The 21,630-nt window shown below is 44.6% G+C and overlaps 1 protein-coding gene across 1 annotated transcript in view; it reads left to right on the forward strand.

Annotated features, from left to right (window-relative positions):
* The first annotated feature begins 206 nt into the window (after positions 1-206).
* The window catches only part of PGPEP1L (pyroglutamyl-peptidase I like), a 50,306-nt gene continuing 28,882 nt past the window's right edge, over positions 207-21,630 (forward strand). Inside the window, 2 exon segments of the mRNA XM_030931132.1 lie at positions 207-389; positions 7,855-7,907. Coding sequence (XP_030786992.1) covers positions 356-389; positions 7,855-7,907 — 87 coding nt within the window. The 5' untranslated portion in view covers positions 207-355.

The following is a 21,630-nucleotide window of genomic DNA, read 5'->3' on the forward strand; positions in this document are numbered from 1 at the left end:
TGGTGGCCAAACCCTTAGCTCACCTTTGAACCATCCTGAACAACAAACTGACCCAGGCCCAAATGTCCAGAAAGTCCCTGCTGGCGCTCCAACCCACTGTCCTGAGCTGGATCGTTCTACTTCAAAGGGGTATCGCCTTTTCACCCTCCCCCAGATCCTTGGCCTTTCGGGGCCCAGAACGCTACGGAAGCCCGGAGGCCAGGAGGGGTTGGGCTCCCGCTCCATAGCGGTCCCCCCTCCCCAGGCCAGCAGGCGGCCAGGCGGAGGAAAAGCCCGGAGCTCAGAGAGCGCAGAGCCCGGCCACTGGGCAGCCGCCTGACCCCGGAAGCGCAGCGCGAGCTCCCACTTCGTCTTCATGGATTCCCAGCCCAGCTGCGTGGTGGTGACTGGTAAGACTATATAATTTTTTTCTCTGCTATTTGTTGCTGATTTTAGCCTGGCCCTGGAATGTGCACTGGCTTGATCCTGGGTCTTAAACAGTTTCCTGAGGGGAAAAAAGAGTGGCAACTGGTGGTGCCAATAATTCCAGATGGAAACGGACTTCCTGCTGTGCCCCATTAATAAACAATCAGGAACACAGGCATTTCTGCTTCTGTGGCTCATTCGCTTCAAATAACTCTTTTTTTTTTTTTTTTTTTTTTTTTTTCTGAGACGGAGTCTTGCTCTGTCACCCAGGCTGGAGTGCTGTGGCCAGATCTCAGCTCACTGCAAGCTCCGCCTCCCGGGTTCACGCCATTCTCCTGTCTCAGCCTCCCGGGTAGCTGGGACTACAGGCGCCGCCACCTCGCCCGGCTAGTTTTTTGTATTTTTTAGTAGAGACGGGGTTTCACCGTGTTAGCCAGGATGGTCTCGATCTCCTGTCCTCGTGATCCGCCCGTCTCGGCCTCCCAAAGTGCTGGGATTACAGGCTTGAGCCACCGCGCCCGGCCTCAAATAACTCTTGAGTGGCAGGCACGAAGGTGTCGCTGGTGGCTTAGGCTCAGACCTTGCCCTTCAACCCAGCAGAGAGGAAGCTGAGGCTGGTACCTGCTTTCCCTGAGTGAGGCCTGAGGCACGTGAGGTATCCCTTGGGGGTGCAGGCTCATAGCAAGGAAGAGGAATCTGTAGGCCCAGAAACCACAGGGCCGTCACAGGGCTTGCGAGCCCGTCTACAAAGGCCACCCGCGAAGGAACACACAGGCCCCGCTCCCAGAGTGAGAACTTCCATTTCTCAGGGAGCTCTGAAGCACCCCTGACAGCCACTAGCTGGAGACCCTGAGCCCCAGAAGGTCAACTTGGAAGGAATGGTGGCTGCTCACTTCTGCAAACACCAGTACATCCAAAGTCACCCCCACCCACATGTGCCTCACCAAGTCAGCATCCCAGCGGGACCCTGGGGGTCTGATCTTCACAAAGCTCTTTTATTTTTATTTTTATTAATTTTTTTTTCAGACAGAGTCTCACTCTGTCACTAGGCTGGAGTGCAGTGGCCCAATCTCGGCTCACTGCAACCTCTGCCTCCCTGGTTCAAGTGAATCTCCTGCCTCAGCCTCCCGAGTAGCTGGGACCACAGGCGCCCACCACTACGCCCAGCTAATTTTTGTATTTTTAGTAGAGACGGGTTTTCACCATGTTGGCCAGGATGGTTTCGATCTCTTGACCTCGTGATCTGCCCGCCTCAGCCTCCCAAAGTGCTGGGACTACAGGCATGAGCCACCGCGCCTGGCCCTATTTTTATTTTTGTATTTTTAATTTTTCTGAGACAGTCTCCGTCTGTTGTCCAGGCTGGAGTGCAGTGACTCAGTCATAGCTCACCACAGCCTCAAACTCCTGGGCTCAAGTAATCCTCCCACCTCAGCCTCTCGAGTAGCTGGGACAACAGGCACTCACCACCACACCCACCATGTATTTTGTTTTAGTTTTTAGTAGAAACAGGGTTTTCCTATATTCTCTAGACTGGTCTCTAACTCCCGGGCTGAAGTGATCCTCCCGCCTTGGCCTCCCAAAATGCTGGGATTATAGGCATGAGCCATCGTGTCCAGCCTTCATTTTTAGTTAGACACATTTGGCCAGTTTTAAGTTTTCTGAATTGTGTTGGGTGAAGAGACAGGGTTTCCTGGATGAATGGGAAATTGAAAGTTGTGTCGCTTAATCTTTTCAGACTGTAATTCAAACTCCTATCGACCTTCTGAGAAAAAGAAAGTTCTTTGGGAAACCTTTTATCTCCCTTGCTCTTATTTGTGTTATTTTGGTTCTGGAGATTGAAAGGTTCAAATTACTCTTGAATTCCTAAGGAAACTGTACTCCTCGTACATGCAATGCTTGTCATGAATGAAATACGAACATTGAAGCACCATCTTAGAATCACACTGACCCCTGCCTTTGTCTTGTCAGCCTGTGGTTTGCTGGCAAACTGGAGATTGCTTGATGAAGTACCTGATAATCAGCTGCGATTTGAGAATGCCCGCTGGATTCCAGAGCATGGCCTTCCTGTGTTAGAAATGCTTTGAGCTGCCAGGGGCAGTCTCTTCATTTAATTGGATTTGCTTCATGTGTAAATCTCACCAAGACAATTGGCATGTAGATAGATGGTGGGAGAACCAGGGCTCCGACAAATTGCTTCGAGATCAAGGTGTTCAGACTGGTACCAACAATAATAACAAGAGTGAGAAAACATGCATCCCTCCCATGGGCCTCTCAGAATTCTAAGAGATTTCTCCAGCTCCTTTTGCAAGTTCCACTGGGGGGCCGACCAAGTTTAAAGTGAGGTTTGACCCTGCAACACAAGAGCTTCAAACCTTCACTTGCAGAGTTGATTTTTCTAATTTAAAACAGATAAGAGATGTCATATTTGCTGATAAAAATATGATTCTAAAGCAGAATGTGATTTTTGTGTGTTACTGCATTTTTATTATCCCAGGAGGTACCTGGCTTCTCAGTGCTTTTTTTTCTTAATCTCACCATTTTCTATAACTGCTTTTTTTTTTTTTTTTTTTTTTTCTGTCTGTTTCCAGAGGCAGCTAAAGTCTTATTTATTCTAAAGGATTTGGTCAAATCAGAGGACACCATGGACTTTTTGGGACGTCCTGTCCAAAACTTTTTACCCGCTGTGAGTCAACCCTGTTTGTGGGTCCAGACTCTGATGTTCAGGAATTGCAAAGGCATAATTCAAGTTTCTCTGCAGAACTGGTTCCTACTCTAAAGGCCTGAGGTCCAGGGAGCTGGGTTTTCAGAGACTGACATTTAATCACAGTCCTTTCCTCATCTAAGAATTTGAATGAATTGAGAAATGTGTCACAGGAATCAGAGATGGAACAAAACCTCAGCTGTGCTCCAGGATAAAGCTGAGTTAAAGAATTCCACTTGTACCTGCAGCCCACTTAATTGAGCACCCCACTCCATCACAGGCATATCTGGCACTGGATAGTCTCCCACAGAGGAGGCCACACAGTTTTAAAACTTTTTATTTTGAAATAAATATTCATAGGAATTTGCAAAGTGTACAGAGAGGTCCCCTATACCCTTTACCCAGCCTCTCCTGATATTGGCATATTAACATTTTCAATGTAAAAGCCAGGATGTTGACATTGGTATAATTCAAAATTTGTATGTGCATGCAGGGTATATAGTTTCATCTCATGTGTAGCTTCCTATAACCACCATCACCATCAAGATACGTAGCAGTACCATCACCGCAAAGCTCACTCATGCTAGCTCTTTACAGCCACACCCACCCCCTTCCTCCCATCTCAAACACCTGGCAACCATTAGTCTGTTCTCCATCTGTATAATCATTTTATTTTACAAATATTTTATGTAGGCTGGGCATGATTGTGTCTGGAATTGGTGGGTTCTTGGTCTCTTTGACTTCAAGAATGAAGCTGCGGACCCTCACGGTGAGTGTTACAGTTCTTAAAGATGGTGTGTCCGCAGTTTGTTCCTTCAGATGTTCAGATGTGTCCCGAGTGTCTTCCTTCTGGTGGGTTCGTGGTTTCCATGGCTTCAGGAGTGAAGCTGGAGACCTTCCTAGTGAGTGTTACAGCTCATAAAGGAGACATGGACCCAAGGAGTGAGCAGCAGCAAAATGTATTGCAAAGAACAAAAGAACAAAGCTTCTAGGGCACAGAACTAGACCCAACCAGGTTGCCGCCGCTGGCTCTGGCAGCCTGCTTTTATTCCCTTATCTGGCTCCACCCATGTCTTGCTGATTGGTTCATTTTACAGAGAGCTGATTGGCCCATTTTACAGGGAGCTGATTGGTCCGTTTTGATAGGGTGCTCATTGGTGCATTTATAATCCTTTAGCTAGACACAAAAGTTCTCCAAGTGACCACTAGATTAGCTAGACAGAGAGCACTGGTGCCTTTACAAACCTTGAGCTAGACACAAAGTGCTGATTGGTGCATTTACAAGCCTTTAGCTAGACCCCAAAGTTCTCCAAGTCCCCACCCGACTCAGGAGCCCAGCTGGCTTCCCCTAGTGGACCCCTAGCAGGGGCCACAGGGAGGGGGAGCAGCCTACCAGTCCTGCGCTGCGCACACGCACTCCTTAGCCCTTGGGCAGTCCCGGGCGGCTTCCATCTGGGAGGCTCTGGCTGTGTGGGAACCCACCGGTGTGGGGGTTCCGGCATGGCGGGCTGCAGGTCGGGAGCCCTGCCCCGCAGGGAGGCAGCTGAGGCCCCGCGAGAACTCAAGTGTGGTGAGGGCGGCCGGCAGTGCTGGGGGATCCGGTGCACCCTCAGCAGCTGCTGGCCCGGGTGCTAAGACCCTCACTGCCCGGGGCTAGGCGGCACCCGCGGGCAGCTCTGCCTGCCAGCGGCAGAGCCCGCAGAGCCAGGGCCCACCCCTAACTCGGGCTGGCCCGGGAGCGTGGCACGCAGCCGGGGTTCCTGCAGGCGCCTCTTCTTCCACACCTCCTCGCAAGCAGAGGGAGCCGGCTTCGGCTTCCCCCAGCCCAGAAAGGGGCTCCCACAGTGCAGCAGCGGGCTGAAGGGCTCCTCAAGTGCAGCCAGAGTGGATGCTGAGGCCCAGGAGGCGCCGAGAGCGAGTGAGGGCTGCTAGCACGTTGTCACCTCTCACAATGACTCACACCCGTAATCCCAGCACTTTGGGAGGTTGAGAGGGGTGGATCGCCTGAGACCAGGAGTTCGAGGGCAGCTTGGGCAACATGGCAAAAATACAAAAAATTAACCAGATATGGTGGCATGCACCTATGGTCCCAGCTACTCGGGAGGCTGAGGTGGAAGGATCACTTGAGCCCAGGAGATTGAAGCTGCAGTGAGCTATGATCCTGGTACTGCACTCCAGCCTGCGTGACAGAGTGAGATCCTGTTTGAAAATAAATAAATAAAAAAAAAAAAAATAGGGCCAGGTGCGATGGCTCATGCCTATAATCCCAGCACTTTGAGAGGCCAAGTGGGGTCAGGAGTTCCAGACCAGGAGTTCCAGGTCAGGAGTTCCAGACCAGCCTGGCCAACATGGTGAAACCCCATCTCTACTAAAAATAAAAAATTAGCTGGGCGTGGAGGTGGGTGCCTGTAATCCCAGCTACTCAGGAGGCTGAGGCAGGAGAATTGCTTGAACCCGGGAGGTGGAAGTTGCAGTGAGCAACTGAGATTGCACCACTGCACTCCAGCCTGGGTGACAGGGCAAGACTGTCTCAAAAAGGAAACAAACAAACAAAAATAAAGAAAAAACACAAATATTATATAAATAAAATCATGCAGTATATGTCCTGTTGAGATTGGTTCTTTTTCACTTGGCGTAATTTCTTTAAGGTTCTCCAAGTTGTGTGTATCAATAGTCACTTCATTATAAAAAGTTTTTAAACTACTTCACTGAGATATAATCCACATGCCATACAATTTACTCATTTAAAGTGAGTAACAATCAGTGGCTCAGTATAGTCACAGAGTTACATATTCATCACTACAGTCAATTTTAGAACATTTTCAGCACCCCAAAAAGAAACCCCACACGCCTTAGCTGTCACCACTCATGTCCCGCCACAACACACATATCCAGCTTCTGGCAACCACTAATGCACTTTCTGTCCCTATTGATGTGCCTATTCTGACATTTCATATGCACGGAATCATTTTACGTGTGGTCCTTTGTGTCTGGCTTCTTTCGCTTAGCATGTTTTCAAGGTTGATCCACGTGGTAGCATGTATCAGTACTTTGTTGCTTTTTATTGACAAATAATATTTCATTGTGTGGATTTTACCGCATTTTGTTTGCCGTTCATCAGTTGACGGACATTTTGATGTTTCTACTTTTTTTTTTCACTGCTGAGTGTATTCCATGAGATGAATGAACCATGATTTGTTTGACTGTTAACCCACTGAAGAACATTTGGGTAGTTTACAGCTTTGGTCTATTACAAATAAAACTTCTATGAACATTTTTATATACACTTCTGTATGAAAATAAGTTTTCATTTCTCTGAAATAAATGTCCAGTAGTGCAAATGCTGGTAAATCCACTTTCAATTAAAAAAACAAACAAAATTGTCAAACTATTTCCCAGAGCGACAGTACCATTTTATATTCCCACCAGCAATGTGTGAGTAACCTAGTTTCTCCTCATCCTTGTCAACATTTGGTGTTATCAGTGTTTCTATTTTAGCCACTTTGATAAGTGTGTGGTGACATCTCATCCAGATTTTAATATGTATTTATATGATAGCAGGTGATGTTGAACATCTTTTCATGTGCTTATTTGTCAACTGTATATCCTCATCAATGACACGTCTCTTCATGTGGCTTGCCCATCTGCTAACTGAACTGTTTGAGTTTCAAGAGTTCTTTATGTATTTTATATACAAAGCCTTGGTGAAATACATGATTTGCAACTGTTTTCTCCATCTGTAGCTTATCTCTTCCTCCTCTTAACAGGGTCTTTCACAGAGCAAAAGTTTTTAATTTTGATGGAATCCAGTTTGTTAATTATTCCTGTTATGCAGCCTGCTTTTGGTTTCAAATCTAAGAACTCTTTGCCTAGCCTTATAGCCTAAGATTTTCACCTTCCCCCCAGAAAACTTATAGCTTTTTTTTTTTTTTTCTGAAACAGAGTTTTGCTCTTTTACCCAGGCTGGAGTGAAGTGGTGCAATCTCAGCTCACTGCAACCTCTGCCTCCCAGGTTCAAGCGATTCTCCTGCCTCAGCCTTCCTAGTAGCTGGGATTATAGGTGCCCACCACTATACCTGGCTAATTTTTGTATATTTAGTAGAGACGGGGTTTCACCATATTAGCCAGGCTGGTCTCGAACTCCTGACCTCAGGTGATCCACCCACCTCGGCCTCCCAAAGTGCTGGGATTACAGGCATAAGCCACCGTGCTGGGCTACTTTTGCTTTTTATATTTAAGTCCATTATTCATTTGGGTTAAGTTTTGTGTAAGGGGTGAGGCTTAGGTTGAAGGATTCAGTTTTTTGCCTGTTGTTGTCTAATTGTTCTAACACCATTTGTTTACGAACCTATCCCTCTTCCATTGAAACTGCTTTTGCACCTATGTCAACAAACAACTGGGCGTATTCATGTGGGTCTGTTTCAGGGTTCTCTACAAAGCATGCTTTTTATTCAGACATTTGTGCACACATGTTCTTAAGCCCTCCCAACTTGGCAGTGGGTCAGCTCCATGTTCTTTCTTTGCTCCCCAACAATGCCTCACAGATGAGGACTCTGAGAATGCTCCCAGGTTGGCACAGTTGCAGCCTCCATGGGAAAGGGGACGTGCAAAGATCCCTAGGGCCCAAGATGGTCGGAGGAGCAGGAAGAGAGTCTTATGGGGTGGGGCCTGGTGCTCGAGAGCAGCCAGGAGTAGAGGCCCCAGTCCCATGGTCTGACATGAGCAAACCTGGGCATGTTTGGTTTCAGGTTTTGGGCCCTTCCGGCAGCACTTGGTGAATTCCAGCTGGGAAGCAGTGAAGGTAAAAACCCTGCAGCTCAAGACCCAGGAACTCAGCGCCCAGTGAGTTTCTTCTGTGGCTGCTGAGAAACCCCCAGCCTGCAGGCCCCTCAGTAACCAGATCTGCAGGGGCGGGAGGAAAAACAAGTGCATGGGCCCCTGGGAGAACAGCTTGTTTTTGGCCCTTGGGTTATGACTTGACTACCTCACGCCCCTCCTGCCTCTGAAATAAAGAAAGGGGCCTAAAGGGACCCTCCTGGGAGGGATGGGGAGTGTCCCCAGAGCAGGTTCGCTGGCCCAGAGCTAGGTTTCTATTGTCTGTGTCCCGTCTGGCTATGGGGCCTGGGAAAGTCATTTCCCCCAGCCTCAGCTTTCTCATTCATGAAATGAGGGAATAATAGAGCAGATGTTCAGGATTGTTCTGAGGATCCAAAGAGGTAAATATGTAATGTAAAACCACTTTGTACAAGCAGCTATTTTAGCACCTGGGCACAGAGTAAGCACTTAATAAATGTCTGTTGTCATACACAGCATGCTTATTTGTAAGAAAGTAGCCAACTAGGACAAAGCACAACCTCAGACAGGCCTTGAGGAGGGAACTGCCTCTTCTCCTTGGGGCACTTGTCTGCTCTCTGTCCCCATACAGCTGTCACTCAGGTGACACACCGCCAACTGCTTATTCACACTTGGCCATCAATTTCATGTCTCCTTTGGATCAAGGTGGGGTCTTTAGTCTATTCTGAGTTTCTCAGTCAATTTGAAAATGCAGCAAAACCACTTGTACCATGCATTTGCAGCAACTGTAGCATCGGATTTCTAGGCTGTCAGTACAGATGCAGTCAAGGAAACTCTCAACTCTTGAGTTAGAATTTAGGTTTCTTTCAACCAGGAAAATGCTGAGGGAATCCCAGAGCCACTGCCAAGCCTCACTGCTGCACACAACATAACAGAAAGGCCAGCTTGGGGCTTTCATGGGCTCCTGTGTGTCTGCAGGCAGTTCCTCAAAAAACAGGACCTTTTCTGCCAAATCCTGGATGATCCTGAAACCTTCCATTTCTTTTTGCAGTCATGAGAATGGAAAAGAGCCAAGCCTCCTGGGTTTAGCTCCCAGTTCCAACAGTTGCAAGCTGTGAGACCCAAGACAAGTCACCCAGCTTTTCTGTGTCTCAGTTTTCTCATCTGTGAAATGGGAAGGTGTGATGATTAAGGGAGTTAACACATGTAAACCCCGTAGAACCAGGTGGGGCATTCTGTCAGTACTCACAGATATAATTCTTCTATTACTAAAAGGCTATTCCATGAGTCAGGGTTCTCAGTTGCAGGCAAATAGGATCTGACTCTGATGATTCACAGATAAGGTAGATATCACTGGATAAGATAGAGCCTCTGTGCATGACTGGGCAAGCAGAAGGTAAAGGACAGCACTGAGGACCAAACACATACCCACACATGCACACATGCATACACACATGCATACATACATATACAACACGTACACACACAACACACACAGGCATATGCACATGCATACACATATACATATACAACATGCACACACATAACACACATGCAGGCATATACACATGCATGCATATATACATATACAACATGCACACACAACACACATATACATACATGCACACCCATACATATACATATGTACACACACACACCCCATATACACATGCATGTATACACCTAGACATACGCACACACATACACACATACCAAGAGCTTCAGGCTGAGGTGAGTGGTTAGCCCACATACACAGGTGAGGGTGAATTTCATGATCAGCATTGTGAGCAGCAAGGTGGGGTGGAGATGAAACTAAGGCTCTTTCTTTAAGTCAGACCCTTGAAGGACCTTGTGGTCTGACCTTTCTTTTTTTTTTTTTTTTTTTTTTTTGAGACGGAGTCTCGCTGTGTCGCCCAGGCTGGAGTGCAGTGGCGCGATCTCGGCTCACTGCAAGCTCCGCCTCCCGGGTTCCCGCCATTCTCCCGCCTCAGCCTCCGAGTAGCTGGGACTACAGGCGCCCGCCACCGCGCCCGGCTAGTTTTTTGTATTTTTAGTAGAGACGGGGTTTCACCGTGTTAGCCAGGAGGGTCTCGATCTCCTGACCTCGTGATCCACCCGCCTCGGCCTCCCAAAGTGCTGGGATTACAGGCTTGAGCCACCGCGCCCGGCCTGACCTTTCTTTAAGTCAGTCCCTTAAGGGACCTTGTGGTCTCAAGCACCCTGACTCCTGCAGAAGCTTGTGCAATTTCTCTTGAATGAAAATCTCTGATTTTTCACAAATTAAGATGAATTAAATGTTGGCTTCCAATTAAAGATCACCAGCTATACAGAGAAGCAAACTACCATGGGTAAGAATCAGCAGAAGCAGATTTAGGAGCTCAAGGACTTCAGCTACAAGAATGATCAGAAAATAGCATAACTACATGTGAAATGTTTAAAGATAGAATCACAAAAGTAAGCAAAAAGACTATGAAAAGATCGGGTAAATTGAAAAGGAGAGTAATAAAACTTACAGAAATTTAAAACACAATTGTTGAGGTGAAAAATTTAACATATGATTTAAAAGGTAGGTTAGAATTATGGTAAATGAAAGGCACCAATCACAAAAGACTACATATGGTAAGATTCCACTTACCTAATTGTCCAGATTAAGCAAATCTATTGAGACAAAAAGAAGATTAACGGTTTTCTAGGGTAGATGAAGAGGAGGAAGGTGGTGGGGAAATGGGGAGTGACAATTAATGAATATGGGGTTTCTTTTGGGAGTGATAGAAGGATTCTAAAATTGATTGTAGTGATGGTTATATAACTCTGTGCATCTACTAAAAACCATTGAATTGTAGACTTTATTTATTTATTTATTTATTTATTTATTTATTTATTTATTTTGAGACACAGTCTAGCTCTGTCGCCCAGGCTGGAGTGTGGTGGTGCCATCTTGGCTCACTGCAACCTCCGCCTCCTGGGTTCAAGAGATTCTCCTGCCTCAATCTCCCAAGTGGCTGGGATTACAGGCATGTGCCACCATGCCTGGCTAATTTTTATATTTTTAGTAGAGATGGGGGTTTCACCATGTTGCTCAGGCTGGTCTCAAACTCCTGACCTTGGGTGATCCACCCACCTCAGCCTCCCAAAGTGCTGGGATTACAGGTGTGAGCCACCGCGCCCGGCCTGACTTGCACACTTTAAATGGGATAATTGTATGGGAGGTGAATTATATCTCAATAAAGACAGATTAGATATACATATATATACATACATATGCATATATGGAAGTTTAGAGAAAAATGAAGAGAATATTAGTGAACTAGAAGATAGATCTGAAGATATTACTCAAAGGGTAGCATAAGGAGTTATAGAAAGAAGACAGAAAATAAATGTGGACAATAAAATATAATGTTCTAAATACATTTAATAGGAGTTCCAGAAAGAGAGAACAATGAGAATGGAACAGAAGCAATATTCATAGAGATAATGACTAAGAATATTCCAGAAGTGAAGAAAGGCATGAATCCACAGAGATGAGCACAAAATAGACCAAGCAAGGACAAACAAGATCCACACCTATACACATTATAGTTAAGCTACAGAACACCAAAGACAAGGAGGTCTTTAGCCAGAGAGAAACAGACAGATTGCTTGCAAAAACTGACAACCTAATTAGACTAAGAGTAAATGTCTCAAAGGCAACAGTAAAAACCAGAATACATAGAGTAATATATTCAAAGTGCCAAAAAGTTATCAACCTATAATTGTGTACCCAGCAAAATTATGTTTCAAAAACATGAAAAATGAAGCAAAGACATTTTTATAAAAACAAGCACCAAGAGTTTACTATCAAAGGCACAACCCTAAGGGAACAACTAAAGGACGTCCTTCAGAAGGAAAGAGAATGATCTGAGAAAGACTGTGAAATGCAAAGAGGGGTAGTGAGCCTGCAGGCAAAATCTAAACTAGCATTATTTGTATAAGGTCGTAGTAATAATGGCTCCATTTTTTTTTTTCTTTTTTGGTACAGGGTCTCACTCCAATTGCCCAGGCTGGAATGCAGTATAGCTGGGACTACAGGCACGTGCCACCATGCCTGGCTAGTTTTTGTATTTTTTAGTAGAGGCAAGGTTTTGCCATGTTGCTCAGGCTGATCTTGAATTCCTGGACTCAAGCAATCCACCCACCTCAGCTTCCCAAAGTGCTGGGATTACAGGTGTGAGCCACCACACCCAGCCAATAGCTTCTTTTTAGGCTTAAAATAGAGAACTGAACTAAAATGTAAGACAATGAAAGCTTTTATAAGCCAAGAAGGATGATCAAAGTTTAAGTTTTTTGTTTTTGTTTTTGTTTTTTGAGACAGAGTCTTGCTTTTTCACCCAGGCTGGAGTGCAGTGGCATGATCTTGGCTCACTGCAACCTCCATATCCCAGGTTCAAGCTATTCTCCTGCCTCAGCCTCCCAAGTAGCTGGGACTACAGGTGTGCGCCACCATGCCCAGCTAATTTTTGCATTTTTAGTAGAGATGGGGTTTCACCATATTGGCCAGGATGGTCTTGATCTCCTCACCTCGTGATCCACCCGCCTCAGCCTCCCAAAGTGCTGGGATTTCAGGAGTGAGTCACCGCACCAGGCCAAAGTTTAAGTTTTTTAAGGTCCTTGTATTCTACAGGACAAGCATCCAGATATCAGCTTTAGACTTTGTTAAATTATATATGTATGGAAAAATTTCAAGAGTAACTATTTTTTTTTCATTTTGTTTTTTCAAAATGAAATTGTATACCCAGCAAAATTATCTTTCAAAAACATGAAAAATGAAGCAAAGACATGTAATTTTTTAAATTATACTTTAAGTTCTGTAATTCATGTAATTTTTTCATGTAATTTTTAAAATTATGCTTTAAGTTCTGGGGTACATGTGCAGAACATGCAGTTTTGTTACATAGGTATACACGTGCCATGGTGGTTTGCTGCACCCATCAACCCATCATCTACGTTAGGTATTTCTACTAATGCTATCCCTCCCCCAGCTCCCTATCCCCGACAGTCCCCAGTGTGTGATGCCCACCCCCACCCCCAGTGTCCATGTATTCTCATTGTTTAACTCCCACTATGAGTGAGAACATGCGGTGTTTGATTTTCTGTATCTGTGTATTTCTAGTTCTAGATCCTTGAGGAATCGCCACACTGTCTTCCACAATGGTTGAACTAGATTACACTCCCACCAACAGTGTAAAAGTATTCCTATTTCTCCACATCCTCTCCAGTATCTGTTGTTTCCTGACTTTTTAATGATCACCATTCTAACTGGCGTGAGATGGTATCTCATTGTGGTTTTGATTTGCATTTCTCTAACGACCAGTGATAATGAGCTTTTTTACATATGTTTGTTGGCCACATAAATGTCTTCTTTTGAGAAGTGTCTGTTCATATCCTTTGCCCACTTTTTGATAGGATTGTTTTATTCTTGTAAATTTAAGTTATTTGTAGATTCTGGATATTAGCCCTTTGTCAGATGGATAGATGGCAAAAATTTTCTCCCATTCTGTAGGTTGCCTGTTCACTCTGATGATAGTTTCTTTTGCTGTGCTGAATCTCTTTAATTAGATCCCATTTGTCAGTTTTGGCTTTTGTTGCCATTGCTTTTGGTGTTTTAGTCATGAAGTCTTTGCCCATGCCTATGTCCTGAATGGTATTGCCTAGGTTTTCTTCTAGGGTTCTTATGGTTTTAGGTCTTAGGTTTCTTATGTTTAAGTCTTTAATCCATCTTGAGTTAATTTTTGTATAAGGTGTAAGGAAGGGATCCAGTTTCAGCTTTCTGCATATGACTAGCCAGTTTTCCAAACACCATTTATTAAATAGCGAATCCTTTCCCCATTGCTTTTTTTTGTCAGGTTTGTCAAAGATCAGATGGTTGTAGATGCGTGCTGTTATTTCTGAGGCCTCTGTTCTGTTCCATTGATTTATATATCTGTTTTGGTACCAGTACCATGCTGTTTTTGTTACTGTAGCCTTGTAGTATAGTTTGAAGTCAGGTAACATGATGCCTCCAGCTTTGTTATTTTTGCTTAGGATTGTCTTGGCTATGCGGGCTCTTTTTTGGCTCCATATGAAATTTAAAGTAGTTTTTTCCAATTCTGTGAAGAAAGTCAATGGTAGCTTGATGGGGATAGCATTGAATCTATAAATCACTTTGGGCAGTATGGCCATTTTCATGATATTGATTCTTCCTATCCATGAACATGGAATGTTTTTCCATTTGTTTGTGTCTTCTCTTATTTCCTTGAGCAGTGGTTTGTAGTTCTCCTTGAAGAGGTCCTTCACATCCTTTGTAAGTTGTATTCCTTGGTATTTTATTCTCTTTGTAGCAATTGTGAATGGGAGTTCACTCATGATTTGGCTCTCTGTTTGTCTGTTATTGGTGTATAGGAATGCTTGTAATTTTTGCACATTGATTTTGCATCCTGAGACTTTGCTGAAGTTGCTTATCAGCTTAAGGAGATTTTGGGCTGAGACAATGGGGTTTTCTAAATATACAATCATGTCATCTGCAAACAGACAATTTTACTTCCTCTCCTCCTATTTGAATGCCCTTTATTTCTTTCTTTTGCGTGATTGCCCTGGCCCGAACTCCCAAAAGGAATAGGAGTGGTGAGAGAGGGCATCCTTGTCTTGTGCCAGTTTTCAAAGCGAATGCTTCCAGTTTTTTGCTCATTCAGTATGATATTGGCTATGGGTTTATCATAAATAGCTCTTATTATTTTGAGATACATTCCATCAGTACCTAGTTTATTGAGAGTTTTTAGCATGAAGGTGTGTTGAATTTTGTTGGAGGCCTTTTCTACATCTATTTAGATAATCATGTAGTTTTTGTCATTGGTTCTGTTTATGTGATGGCTTACGTTTATTGAGTTGCATATATTGAACCAGCCTTGCATTCCAGGGATGAAGCTGACTTGATCATGGCAGGTAAGCTGTTTGATGTGCTGCTGGAATCAGTTTGCCAGTATTGAGGATTTTTGCATCAATATTCATCAGGGATATCGGCCTGAAATTCTCTTTTTTTATTGTGTGTCTGCCAGGGTTTGGTATCTGGATGATGCTGGCCTCATAGAATGAGTTAGGGAAGGTTCCCTCTTTATCTATTGTTTGGAATAGTTTCAGAAGGAATGGTACCAGCTCCTCTTTGTACCTCTGGTAGAATTTGGCCATGAATCCATCTGGTCCTGGACTTTTTTTGGTTGGTAGGCTATTAATTAGTGCCTCAATTTCAGAACTTGTTATTGGTCTATTTAGGGATTCGACTTCTTCCTGGTTTAATCTTGGGAGGGTGTATGTGTCCAGGAATTTATCCATTTCTTCTAGATTTTCTAGTTTATTTGTGTAGAGGTATTTATAGTATTCTCTGATGGTAGTTTGTATTTCTGTGGGATCAGTGGTGGTATCTCCTTTATCATTTTTTATTGCATCTATTTGATTATTCTCTCTTTTCTTCTTTATTAGTCTGGCTAGCGTATTACCTATTTTGTTGATCTTTTCAAAAACCAGCTCCTGGATTCATTGATTTTTTGAAGAGTTTTTCATGTCTTCATCTCCTTCAGTTCTACTTTGATCCTAGTTTCTTGTCTTCTGCTAGCTTTTGAATTTGTTTGTTCTTGCTTCTCTGGTTCTTTTAATTGTGATGTTAGGGTGTTGATTTTAGATCTTTACTGCTTTCTCTTGTGGGCATTTAGTGCTATGAACTTCCCTCTACACACTGCTTTAAATGTGTCCCAGAGATTCTGGTACATTGTATCTTTGTTCTCATTGGTGTCAAAGAACATCTTTATTTCTTCCTCAATTTCATTATTTACCCAGTAGTCATTCAGGAGCAGGTTGTTCAGTTTCCATGTAGTTGTGCGGTTTTGAGTGAGTTTCTTAATCCTGAGTTCTAATTTGATTGCACTGTGGTCTGAGAAACTGTTATGATTTCCACTCTTTTGCATTTGCTGAGGAGTGTTTTACTTCCAATTATGTGGTCAATTTTAGAATAAGTGTGATGTGGTGCTGAGACGAATGTATATTCTGTTTATTTGGGGTGGAGAGTTCTGTAGATGTCTATTAGGTCCTCTTGGTCCAGAGCTGAAAAGTCCTAGATATCCTTGTTAATTTTCTGACTCATTGATCTGTCTAATATTGACAGTGGGGTGTTAAAGTCTCCCATTATTATTGTGTGGGAGTCTAAGTCTCTTTGTAGGTCTCCAAGAACTTGCTTTATGAATCTGGGTGCTCCTATATTGAGTGCATATGTATTTAGGATGGTTAGCTTTTCTTGTTGCATTGATCCTTTTACCATTATGTAATGCCCTTATTTGTCTCTTTTGATCTTTGTTGGTTTAAAGTCTGTTTTATCAGAGACTAGGATTGTAACCCCTGCTTTTTTTTTTCTTTTTGGCTTTCCATTTTCTTGGTAAATATTCTTCCATCCCTTTATTTTGAGCCTATGTGTGTCTTTGCATGTGAGATGAGTCTCCTGAATACAGCACACCAATGGGTCTTGACTCTATCCAATTTGCCAGTCTGTGTCTTTTAATTGAGGCATTTAGCCCATTTACATTTAAGGTTAATATTGTTTTGCGTGAATTTGATCCTGTCATTATGATGCTAGCTGGTTATTTTGCCCATTAGTTGATGCAGTTTCTTCATAGCATCAATGGTCTTTACAATTTGGTATGTTTTTGCAGTAGCTGGTACCAGTGATTCCTTTCCATGTTTAGTGCTTCCTTCAGGAGCTCTTGTAAGACAGGCCTGGTGGTGACAAAATCTCTCAGCATTTACTTATCTATAAAGGATTTTATTTATCCTTTACTTACGAAGTTTAGTTTGGCTGGATATGAAATTCTGGGTTGAAAATTCTTTTCTTTAAGAGTGTTGGATATTGGCCCCCACTCTCTTCTGGCTTGCAGGGTTTCTGCTGAGAGATCCACTATTAGTCTGATAGGGTTCCTTTTGTGGCTAACCCGACCCTTCTCTCTGGCTGCCCTTAACATTTTTTTCCTTCATTTCAACCTTGGTGAATCTGATGATTATGTGTCTTGGGGTTGCTCTTCTCCAGGAATATCTTTGTGGTATTCTCTGTATTTCCTGAATTTGAATGTTGGCCTGCCTTGCTAGATTCGGGAAGTTCTCCTGGATAATATCCTGAAGAGTGTTTTCCAACTTGGTTCCATTCTCCCTGTCACTTTCAGGTACACCAATCAAATGTAGATTTGTTATTTTCACATAGTCCCATATTTCTTGGAGGCTTTGTTCATTTCTTTTCACTCTTTTTTCTCTAATCTTGTCTTCTCACTTTATTTCATTGAGTTGATCTTCAATCTCTGATATCCTTTCTTCCACTTGATCGATTCAGCTATTGATACTTGTGTATGCTTCATGAAGTTATTGTGCTGTGTTTTTCAGCTCCATCAGGTCAATTGTGTTCTTCTCTTAACTGGTTATTCTAGTTAACAATTTGTCTAACCTTTTTTCAAGGTTCTTAGCTTCCTTACATTGGGTTAGAATATGCTCCTTTAGCTCAGAGGAGTTTGTTATTATCCACCTTGTGAAGCCTGCTTTGTCAGTTCATCAAACTCATTCTCTGTCCAGTTTTGTTTCCTTGCTGGCGAGCAGCTGTGATCCTTTGGAGGTGAAGCAGCATTCTGGTTTTTGGAATTTTCAGCCTTTTTGCATTGGTTTCTCCCCATCTTTGTGGATTTATCTACCTTTGGTCTCTGATGTTGGTGACCTTTGGATGGGGTTTCTGTGTCTGGACATCCTTTCTGTTGATGTTAATGCTATTTCTTTCTGTTTGTTAGTTTCCTTCTAACAGTCAGGCCCCTCTACTGCAGGTCTGTTGGAGTTTGCTGGAGGTCCGCTCTGGATCCTGTTTGCCTGGGTATCACTGGCAGAGGCTGCAGAACAGCAAAGATTGCTGCCTGAAGCTTCATCCCAGAGGGGCACATTCCAGATGCCAGCCAAAGCTCTCCTGTATGAGGTGTCTGTCGGCCCCTACTGGGAGGTGTCTCCCAGTCAGCGTACACAGGGGTCAGGGGCCTACTTGAGGAGGCAGTCTGTCCCTTATCAGAGATCAAACACTGTGCTGGGAGATCCGCTGCTCTCTTCAGAGCTGTCAGGCAAGGACGTTTAAGTCTGCCGAAGCTGCACCCACAGCTGCCCCTTCCCCCAGGTGCTCTGTCCCAGGGAGATGGGGGTTTTATCTATATGTCCCTGACCAGGGCTGCTGCCTTTTTTTTCAGAGATGCCCTTCCCAGAGAGGAGGAATCTAGAGAGGCAGTCTGGCCACAGCGGCCTTGCTGAGCTGTGCCCAGTTCGAACTCCCTGGTGGCTTTGTTTACACTCTGAGGGTAAAACCATCTACTTAAGCCTCAGGAATGGTGGGTACCCTCCCCTCACCAAGCTCAAGGGTCCTGGGTCGACCTCAGACTGCTGTGCTAGCAGCGAGAATTTCAAGCCAATGGATCTTGGCTTGCTGGGCTCTGTGGGGGTGGGACCCACTGAGCCAGACCACTTGGCTCCCTGGCTTCAGCCCTCTTTCTAGGGGAGTGAATGATTCTATCTCGCTGGCATTCCAGGTGTCACTGGGGTATGAAAAAAATATATAAACTCCTGCAGCTAGCTAGGTGTCTGCCCAAACAGCTGTCCAGTTTTGTGCTTGAAACCCAGGGCCCTGGTGGCATAGGCACCAGAGGGAATCTCCTGGTCTGCCAGTTGTGAAGACTGTGGGAAAAGCACAGTATCTGGGCCACAGTGCACTGTTCCACCCAGTATAGTCTGTCACAGCTTCCCTTGGCTGGGAGAGGGGAATCCCCGGACCCCTTGTGCTTCCCAGGTGAGGCGACACCCCACCCTGCTTCAGCTCGCCCTCCGTGGGCTGCACCCACTGTCCAGCCAGTCCCAATGAGATGAACCGGGTACCTCAGTTGGAAATGCAGGAATCACCCACCTTCTGTGTTGATCTCACTGGGAGCTGCAGACTAGAGCTACTCCTATTTGGCCATCTTCAAGAGTAACTATTAAAGCGTAGAAATAGACTATGTGGTTTCAATAAAATTACAAAACAGATAAGAAAACAAACAAAGCTTTAGTCATAGAGACCAAAAATCACCCCATAGAACAAGGTGGGTAAAGGCACCACTGCCGTCTCTGCTGAACACGAGGCACTGTAGTTGTCCTCATGCCACTGGATACTGCACCCACCACCACCCCATCACCACCACTGCCCACCTCGTAAGACTTTACTTTTGCCCTGGGAAGCTTGGTGTTGTTGCTTCTATCAGAAACATTTGCTCCTGATAGAAAGTTGAGGGTGAGTGCATCATATTGGCTGAGCCTAAGTCATGTGACCCTGTCCTGGCTGCATGAGAGACTGTCTAGCCTTTTCAGCAGATGTAGTGGGAGCCAGACTCTATCTACCACCAACACTCCAATATCAGGGGTTGCCCCAAACAGAGGAAGGTAAAAGAAATAACAAATGCCCATATGAATATCAAAAATTAAATCATCTCTCTTTTTTTTTTGAGACAAGAGTCTTACTCTGTCTCCCAGGCTGGAGTGCAGAGGCACAATCTTGGCTCATTGCAACCTCTGCCTCCTGGGTTTAAGCAAGTCTCCTGGCTCAGCCTCTCAATTAGCTGGGACTATAGGTACACGCCACCACACCTGGCTAATTTTTGTATTATTGGTAGAAACCCGGTTTCACCATATTGGCCAGGCTGGTCTCCATCTCCTGACCTCGTGATCCACCTGCCTCAGCCTCCCAAAGTGCTGGGATTACAGGCGTGAGCCACCACGCCCAGCCTGTATCAGCTCTTTGAAGTCTGACATATATTTATCCATTCCTGATGTGGAGCACAAAGACTATTATAATGTTAGTCTTTTCCACTTCCATTTCCACCCCAACTGGGTGTACTGCATACAATTTTGACACTAATTATCTGGAGTTAGCACAGACCCCATAGGCTAAGAGCAAAGTTTTCCATTAAGTTGTCCCCACTTTAGATGCCAGCCACACTTCAAGGGGTCACCAGATCCACCTGCACTTCTGACCAAATGGCTATTAATTGAGGAGTTCCTACAACCCCAGGTTCAATGATTCACCAGAACTACTTACAGAACTCAGTAATGTGCTGTACTTACAATAATTATAGTTTCATTATGAAGGGTGAGGTCTGGGAGGATCCCAAATCCATGCCCTCTCACTATGGAGTTGGTATGTTACCCTCCTGGCACATCCAGGCACTCATCAAGAAGCTCTACTTAGCTTTGGTATCCAGAGTTTTTATTGGAGATTCATTATGTAGACATGACTGATTACATCATTGGTCATGTGATTAAACTCAATCTTCAGTCCACCTCCCCTTTTTGAAGATCTGGTACCAGAAAGTGTAACTCTCTGATCACTTGATTGTTTTTTCTGGTGGCCAGATCCCATCCTGAAGCTATTGTCTTCAGTGGGGGGCCCACATGAGTCACCTCATTCCCATGAAAGACACTTCTATCACTCATGAAATTCTAAGGGTTTTTTGAAGCTCTGTGCCTGGAACCAGGGACACAGGCTAAGTATACTCTGTCTTATACCACAATTCCCTATAGGCATTCCTGTTTAGGGAGAGGACATGGTCCATAAACAAAATAATTATAACACAAAGCAGATTCTGAGAAGAGCTGCATGCTGCACTATAGACATCTGAGGGAGAAAAGAGATTAATTTCATTCTGGAGAACATGTGGAAGAAAGCAACATAATGAGGAAGCTAAAGCAAAGTGAAAAGAAACTGTACCCTGGAGGGAGGGTAGCTGGGAAGGCTGCCTGGTGGAAGCAGCAATGAAGGCTAACTTCTTCCGGAAAGCTGGAATAAATTCTCAAAACGATCACATGCTCTTTACCGTACCAGACACTATGCAGAGTAGTTCACTGAATTCTTCCTGCCTTCCAGAGACATTGAAATTGTTCCCACTTTGCAGATGAGGAAAGGGATGCTCAGAGAGGTTGCACATCCGACCTGAGGGCACTTGCCACAAAGTGGAGGTGCCTGCCTTCCAACCTCACTTGGTCCTGTTGAAAGAAGTCCAGGTTCAGCCCACTTGTGCTCTTCCCCTGGGACCAGAAAACATTTAGTTCAGAGGAAGAGGATCACTTCTAGCACAAGAATGGGTTTTTGTTTGTTTGTTTGTTTTTTGTTTTTGAGATGGAATCTTGTTCTGTTGCCCAGGCTGGAGTGCGGTGGCACCATCTTGGCTCACTGCAACCACTGCCTCCCGGGTTCAAGCAATTCTCCTGCCTCAGCCTCCTGAGTAGCTGAGATTACAGGCGCCTGCCATCACGCCAGCTAATTTTTGTATTTTTAGTAGAGACGAGGTTTCACCATGTTGGCCAGGCTGGTCCCGAACCCCTAACCTCAGGTGATCCGCCTGCCTTGGCCTCCCAAAGTGCTAGGATTACAGGCGTGAGCCACTGCACCCAGCCAGTGGGTTTAAAACTTAGTAAAACTCAAGAGATAGAAGGACCCGAGGACCTGAGGCGAGCAAAGTGAGGGTATTCACTCAAATGCCTCAGCCCTACATCCATCTCTTCACGGTTGTTCCTCTGCCATGAGTTCATATTTGCCTCTCTTCAAGTTCTGCTTCCAGTGCCTTAGACATAGACTGCACTACAGGCTGCTCAATCTTCTTGCTCACCACAGGGCCATGTGTGTGGTGACC

The sequence above is a fragment of the Rhinopithecus roxellana genome, chromosome 5 (genome assembly GCF_007565055.1).
Source record: "Rhinopithecus roxellana isolate Shanxi Qingling chromosome 5, ASM756505v1, whole genome shotgun sequence".
Classification (NCBI taxonomy): Eukaryota; Metazoa; Chordata; class Mammalia; order Primates; family Cercopithecidae; genus Rhinopithecus; species Rhinopithecus roxellana.